This window comes from Suricata suricatta, chromosome 12, assembly GCF_006229205.1.
Source record: "Suricata suricatta isolate VVHF042 chromosome 12, meerkat_22Aug2017_6uvM2_HiC, whole genome shotgun sequence".
NCBI lineage: Eukaryota > Metazoa > Chordata > Mammalia > Carnivora > Herpestidae > Suricata > Suricata suricatta.
The window spans coordinates 103,168,969-103,177,329 of NC_043711.1; the positions used below are offsets into that span (position 1 = coordinate 103,168,969).

Sequence of the window (8,361 nt, forward strand, 5' to 3'; positions counted from 1 at the left end):
TACAGACTTTAAAAACTAAAGCCTACATGTCATTTTAAGAATTCTAGAAAAAAGAATCAATGAAACTTATAGCCCCAAGTAACTAAAAGTTTCCAGAATTATGAAAATATTTATTAAAAAATGTTTATGAAAATATGTATTAAAAAGAATTTAAACACTTACCCTGTATTTGTTTGCACCAAAAATTTTTTGTGTCACACTAGCAATTTCCAAAGATGCATCAAAATACAAAAGCAATTCTTTCCCTTCTTTTTTACTAATTTTTATTATATTTTTCAAGATTATAGTCAGTAGCTTCTTTGATTCTCTCACTGCACATAAACAAATCATACTGATTAGTTTACATTCAGTTCTATGATGTCACTCTATAGGTGTACTATAAATAAGAAAAATCATGTAGCGTGTTAATTAAATCACAATGAAATAATATTAAGTTCTGGATTTAACAATATTTAATCAATTCTGCGACTAACTATGTAAACAAATCAATTCAGTTTTCAGTTTTCTGATCTTTGAATTACAGGTTAATACAATAACTAATGAGCTAAAAGCCATAAGTATGTTTTGGACACTCACAGGTTCTTAATAAATATTTCTGGAACACTCTAAAAAAACTATTTGCTTAATTTAAAAGAGGCAAAGAAGATAACTTTAGTTCCATAAATAAGTATATTTTAGGAAAAAGCATCTAGTCGAACTAAATCCAGTTGTTACAAACAAGTTGACAGTAAACAACTGTCAAAAAAACTTGAGTGTCAGTAAACTAAAGAAAAAAACAGTCCAATTCCTCATGAATTCACCGATCCAGTGAAAATACCGTTAGTGCCAGTTTGTAAGCGGGATTTACCCCCCTTCAGAATCACTTGGCATCTAATTAATGTGCCTGTATTATGCACAAAAGGCCACCAGGGTCCTGTCTTACCTCTGACAGTGCTCCGGTTGACTGACAAGTCACCACACCTGTCCCCAGTGCACACTTGGGGGCAGAAAGGAAAACATCCTGATGCAACAGAGCACACCAGGTAGAAAACTCTGTCTCTCTATCAGGAAAAACTCCCTGGCTACTCCAGGACCTAGCCTACAGGACAACTGTCCCGACTGGCTATAAATTTCTGATCCGGACAAGGCTCACTCCAGCAGAATACGGGTTGTTTTTGCAACTATAAGGTTGTGAAAACTTAACATCCTTTCATGATAATGAGGATGTTTAATCGCTTGAAGAGAGCGGGGACAGTTTCTAACTCAGAGAGTGCTGAGGGTTTTATTGTGGAAAAACGGTCATCTGCATCAATAGGACAGGGAGGCAGGGGGTGTTCAGGCTCTAGAGACAAAAGTTTTGGTAACTTTGAAGACAGTCAGGTTTTGGATTCAGATGATGAATATTAGAAAATTTATAATCCTGATGTACATTTTTGCTGATTACTGTATTGTCGGGGGCCCCCCAAGTTTTCTGGCTGCCTCAGGCAAGGATTTTCACTCCGCTGAGTGAGCCAGTAAACAAGATTTGCATATGGAGGCTGGAGATTGCCAAAATAACTTTGGCGACTGTCTTGCTGAGCTAGATGCAGTGGCCAAGGCACACAAAAGATCAAAACCGTATTCAGTGTTAGTTCTCCATCCCCCAAGATTGCTGAGGCAAAGTCGGGGCGCTGCTTTGATATGCATTCGACTCTGTAGCCTGCCTAGGTCAGCTTGCCTTGTTTTCCCCCCTGAAGACTATATAAAGAATAGTTCTTTGAATAAACTCTCTCTCTTTCGCCTAATCCGGAGAACCATGAGTTCTGTCTTTACTCTCTGCGTCTCCCTCTCCTGCCCCCTTTTTCTCTCCCTCCCTCAGGAGAAGGACCCGCGACGATGCGACAATTCTCCGCCCTGCCGGTGGGGCGGACAAAACAGGTACCGCCAAGTGCGGGGGACGAGCGCCGGCCTGCGGGTCACAACAATTGGCGCCTCAACGCGGGGCTCAGCGAAGGAACGCGACCCAGAGCGCGGGATACGACACTGTATTGATCTGAACTGATTTTCCTGCAGCTTGCTATGAAGAAGTAGATGAAACACTTATTTCACTGCTTACACAACCGTGGGGTTAGAAATTACTTCAAGTGTTGCTGAATGCTTTGTACCTTTGTGTACAAAGTACCTTCCACAAATACTGTAACCATCTATGTAGGAATTAATTGATATCTTTTATCTTTTATTGTCAGCTTTATTGAAATTTCTGGTATTTCCTTTGTGTGGACTGTCATGGCTTGCTTTTAATTAGCAATATTACTGAGATATCAGAAAAGCCATTTTATTATTTGCTAAAGAAGCCAAGTATTTATAAACATTTGGATCTTACGTTATCTACATATTCATGTGAGATTCCAGTACACTATATGTATGTGAATACAATAATATGCTTTCTGCTGCAAAGGCATTTAAAAAAATTTAAGACCGCCCAGGGAGACTAAATAAATACAAATTTTTATATATTATATCTTAAAGGGTCTAACAGCGTGCACCCCATTGTGCTGCTTCCTCATCTAGTCTGCAAGTGCTGAAATTCTTTTTCACTAGAAATTCTGACTGATCTCCAGGTTCCATTGTTTTTTTTGTTTACTTCCATGGGTGCCATTCATGTAAAAATTCAGGTTTTACCTGCTCCATACAGGTTCCCCTAGATTACAACATTATTACAAAGGACATTAAAGGATACAACGAACAGCCAGGTGGAGAGGTAAACAGTGTGAGGTCTAGAAGGGCCCAGAGACAGGAGCTCCTAGCCCTGTGAAGTTTAGTAGCACCCTCCTGGCATGATGATGATTTCTTATTCACCAACCAGAAAGCTCCAAAACAACACTTTTAATCCACATAAAGAACCGAATTTTTTATAAAAATGTCCTTGTAAAATTAGGATGAGTTTTATATTGGAAAATCTTAAAAATCAACTTAAGTTATGCTATTAAAACAATGAAAATAACTTTTTTGGGTTTTTTTGCCAAATTATGTGCAGCTGCATTTGGCAAGATGCAAAAGACAGAACTTCATTAGGAAGTGGCAGCAGTGATTAGCATGAAAATAGAAGAGAAGAAATTCAAAAGATGTTAAGAGACAGTAAAAAATGGACATGGAAAATGATCAGCAGAGGGAGGGAAACAATCAAGTGTGGCTTCTGCATGGGAGAGGTGCCAGGAGGTTATCCTGCCATTTGTCAAAACAGGAAGTAAAGGAGGAGCCTGGGGGGAATATAATTGTGAGTGTAGTTTTATTTTTTCATTTTTAAATTTATTTAAATTCAAGTTCGTTAACGCACAGTGTCGTACAGGTTTCAGGAGTAGAACCCAGCGAGTCATCACTTACACAGAACTCCCACTGGCCAACACAAGCACCCTCCTTGATGCCCGGCACCCATTTAGCCCATCCCCCCACCTGCCTCCCCTCCAGCAGCCCTCAGTTTGTTCTCTGTACTCAAGAGCTCCTTGTGGTTTGCCTCCCTCCCTGTTTTTATCTTAATTTTCCTTCCCTTCCCCTATGTTCACCTGTTGTGCTTCTTAAATTCCACATGAGTAAGTGAAATCATGTATTTGTCTTTCTCTGACTTATTTTGTTTAGCACAGTACATTCTAGTTCCATCCATGTTGTTGCAAATGGCAAGATTTCATTCTTTTTGAAGCTGAGTAATATTCCATTGTATGTATGTAGATGTGTATATATGTATACATATAATATATACCACATCTACTTTATCCATACATTGGTCAATGGACATGTGGGTTCTTTCCATAATTTGGCTATTTTTGACAGTGCTGCTATAAACATCAGGGTGCATGTGACCCTTCAAATCAGCATTTTTGTGCCCTTCGGATAAATACCTAGTAGTGTAATTACTGGGTCATAGGGTATTTCTATTTTTAATTGAGTTTAGTTTTAGACATGGGTTTAGATATTTTAGGCATTTGCAAAATTATAAAGGTGGAATATAGTTTATTGCTCACATCTATTATCTAGAGCTTAGTTTAGAAATTGGGAAAAAACATTCAAGAATGAAAGTGTAGTCAATAGTGTCAAGTGCAGGGGAAGGGTCAGTACAAGGACTGCAAGTGTGCATGCTGATATTAATAAAGTTTATTATTTTGACATCTAAAATTCAGTGGAGTGGGATAGAAAACAGAATGTAGTAAGAGCAGGACTGAAAAGCAAAAGAAAAAAGAGTTAGTAAAACTCTCCAAATTGGCTATAAATGGAAAGAGACTGAGAGGGCTAGAGGAAGACAGAGGATCCAAGCTGGCTTTTTCTTTTATAATATAATAACATATGTATTATAAAAATATGGCTACCATAAAAATATAAGATGTGAGGGGCACCTGGGTGGCTCAGTCCATTGTGTCCAACTCTTGATCTCGGCTCAGGTCATGACCTCACTGTTTGTGGGATCGTGCCCCACGTCAGACTCTGCTGACAGCACAGGGCCTGCATGAGATTCTCTGTCTCTTTCTGTCACTCCCTCCTTCCCTCCCTCCTCCTGCCCCACCACTGCTTGCTTGCATGAATGCTATCTCTCTCTCTCTCTCAAAATAAATGAATGAGTGAATAAATAAATAAAAATAAAAAATAAAACCTCTTTAAAAGCTAGTTGGCTGCATAAAGCAAAACATTATTACTCCATATTTTAAGGTTTCTGACATGTGCAAAAGCAAACAAACAACAAAAGGCACACAGACAAAAAGCTCTTCTGTACGACGGACAGCAGGGCACAGAAGCCAGAAAGCAAAACCAGAAGTGCACTGTCACAGGGCTCTCACGCCACACATAACAGGGTGTAATACTATTAAGCTAAAGATGTACAAAATAAACCCTAACCCAACCATTTTAGCCAACAAAAGAGAAATAATAAAATCTCTAGAAAAAATTAATACAAAAGAAGAAAAAGAGAAAAACAAATATGGTGGAAGGAATGGTAGATAGAAAAAACAAGAGCTAGATGGTAAATTTAAAACCTGCCAATAATCACATCAACCACTGTAATTCAAAGGCACAGAATGTCAAATTACATTTAAAAAACAATGCCTCTAGTACATGAAGCCTACAAGTAACTCACCTTAAATAAGTAGACAACAATGAGTTAAAAATAAAGGAAAGAAAGGTATGCCATGCCATAAGTAACTAGCAGAAAGCTCGAGAGGGTATCTTAACATTAGAGTAGATAAGAGCAAAGAATTTAACCACAAGAAGAACAGGGTCATTTCATAAAGATAAAGGGGTCAATTTAAGAAAAGATTCTACTACTTGTCTATACAACTAATCACAGAGAGTAAAAACACCTGAAGCAAAAAATGATAGCAAAGAACAGGAAAAAAAGTCACATTACAATGGTGACCTCCACACCCCCTTCTCAGTGACACAGGACAAGGAGATGGATAGCGAGGATGCAGAAGACTCAACAATGCCAGCCTGCCCTGCCACCAACAACAGAGGGCCCGTGCCTTTCAAGGGCATACAGAAGACTTACCATCACAGACCATATGTGGGGTCATTAAATAAGTGTCAATACTTTTAAAAGGATCCTCAAATCATACAAAGTATGTTCTCTAATAACAATGAAATCATTATCTCTGAAGTCACAAATACAGAAAATCTATATAAAAAATTTCTAAATAAAACTATGGGTCAAAAAAGAAATCAAAAGAAAAATCTTAAAGAATCAGATAAATGAAAGTGGAAATACAACAAATGGTAATTTGCAGGATGCTGCTAAGGAAGTGCTTAGGGGGAGAATTTAAAGCTGTAAATTATAAATGGCAGAGCACCTGGTTGGCTTAGTAGGTTGAACATCTGACTCTTGATTTTGGCTCAGGTCACCTTCCCAGGGTTGTGAGATTGAGCCCTGTGTCTAGCCCTGCATTTGGCCCCTGCATCAGGCTCTGTGCTGAGCACGGAGCCTGCTTGGGATTCTCTATCTCTCCCCGTCTGCCCCTAGCCTCTTATCTCTAAAATAAAAAATAAATGAAAAAGCATCTTTAAAAAAACACAACACAGTAAAGCTGTAAATGGCTACATTAGAAGATTCAACAGTCTCAGACCCATGACCTCAGCTTCCACTCCGGGACACCAGAAACAGAAAGTAAGCAGAAAAAAAAGAAATAATAAACATGAGAGCAGAGGTCGACAAGATGAAAATAGGAAAACAACAGAGAAAAGTCAATGAAACCAAGGGCTGGTTCTTTGACAATAAACTGATATTCTCCTTTCTTTCATCAGATCGATTAGAAAAAAAGATATAAGTTTTGAGCATCAGAAGTGACAGGGAGGCCATCATTACAATCTACAGACAGTAAAAAGATAGTAAGAGACCACAATAAACTACTTTATACCAATAAATTTGACAATATGGATGAAATGGAGAGATGACTTAAGAGTCACAAATTATCAGTTTACTCAGGAAGAAACAGGTAACATGAAAAACTCTTTAGCTATTAAATAAACTGAATTGGTAGTTAAGAGCCTTCACAAAAAGAAAGGTACAAGCCTAAACTACTTCACTGGCAAATACTAACAAGTAGTTAAGAAAGAAACAATATCAACTTTATACATATTCTTGTAGAAAACTGAAAACTCTGTGCACCTGGATGGCTCAGTCCGTTAAGTGTGCAACTGTGGATTTTGGCTCATGTCATGATCTCGAAGATCATGAGATCAAGCCCCACATCGGGGCTCTGTGCCAAGAGCACAGAGACTGCGTGGGATTCTCTCTCCCCTTCTCTCAGCCTCTTCTCTGCTGGTGCTCACTCTCAAAATAAATAACTTAAAAAAAATAAAACTGTAGACTATGGAAAACTTGGCAATTCATTCTATGAGTCTAGTAACACTGCCTGCATTCTGCAACAGAAAGACGTTACAAGAAAACTGCAGACCTAGCACACAGAACGCGAAATTCCTACCTACATTCTGTAAATCAATGCCAACGACAGATAAAAGGATAATACATACCAAAACCAAGTGGGGTTTATCCTAAGAATGCAAAGTAAGTCTAACATTGGAAAATCAATGTATTTCTACTAGGAACCTAACATGAGAAACCAAATATTATATCAACAGATGCAGGAAAAGCATTTCCCCAAATCCAACATTCTTTATGAAGGCTCTCAGCAGCAACCTAGGAAGAAAAGAGCATTTCCTCATTCTGATAGAGGGTACACATGAAAAAGAGTCACCATAAATAGGTCATGGTGAAAAAGATGCTTTCCCCCTTAACATCAGAAACTAGGCAAAGACATAGGCTCACATTATGTCTACTCAACATAGTACTGAAGGTTCCAGGCAGTGTAACACGGCAAGAAGGGAAGACTGACCACATGGAGTGTTGCCAAGAATGCGGAACAACTGGAACGCTGACACAGTGGTGATAAAAATGTAAAATGATAAAACTGCTTTGGACAGGTTTGAAAGTTTCTGAAAAAGGTGAACATATACCTATGTTTTTGGTTCCACTCCCTGGTATTTATCCAGGAGAAATAAAAGCATACATTCAATCACACATACATGAAGATAACTATACATGAATATTTACAGTACCATTTTATAACAGCTGAACACAGGTATCATCCCAAATATTCATCAACAGGTGAATGGATGAACAAATTGAAGTAAAACCACACAATGGAATGCTATTCAGCAATAAGAAGGATTACCCTATTGATACATGTAACATGACTAAATCAAAAAATATATACCAATGTACATACATCAACAATATGTCATATATAATCGATGTACAGAAATCAGTTGCATTTTTCTACACCAATAATGAAGCAACAAGAAGAGAAATCAAGAAACTGATCCCATGCAATAAAACCCATAAAATACCTAGGAATAAACCTAACCAAAGATGTAAAAGACCTGTACAATGAAAACTATAGAAAACTTATGAAAGAAATTGAAGACACAAAGAAATGGAAAAACATTCCATGCTCATGGATTAGAAGAATAAACATTGTGAAAATGTCATTACCACCCAAAGCAATCTACACATTCAATGCAATCCCCATCAAAATTGCACCAGCATTCTTCTCAAAGCTAGAGCAAACTATCCTAAAATTCATATAGAACCACAAAGGACGCTGAATAGCCAAAGTAATATCGAAGAAGAAAACCCAAATGGGAGGCATCACAATCCAGATGTTAGCCTCTACTACAAAGCTGTCATCATCAAGACAGTATGATATTGGCGCAAAAACAGACACACAGACCAATGGAATAGAATAGAAAGCCCAGAACTGGGCCCACAAATGTATGGCCAATTAATCATTGACAAAGCAGGAAGGAGTATCCAGTGGAAAAAAGACAGCCTCTTTAACAGGGGGTGCCGGGAGAACTGGACTG

General features: G+C 38.1%; 1 protein-coding gene across 1 annotated transcript in view; it reads right to left on the minus strand.

Moving 5' to 3' along the window:
- SYCP2 (synaptonemal complex protein 2) overlaps positions 1 to 8,361 on the minus strand; it is a 60,882-nt gene that overhangs the window by 39,108 nt on the left and 13,413 nt on the right. Inside the window, exon 11 of the mRNA XM_029918773.1 lies at positions 163 to 311. Coding sequence (XP_029774633.1) covers positions 163 to 311 — 149 coding nt within the window. The remainder of the gene's footprint in view (positions 1 to 162; positions 312 to 8,361) is intronic.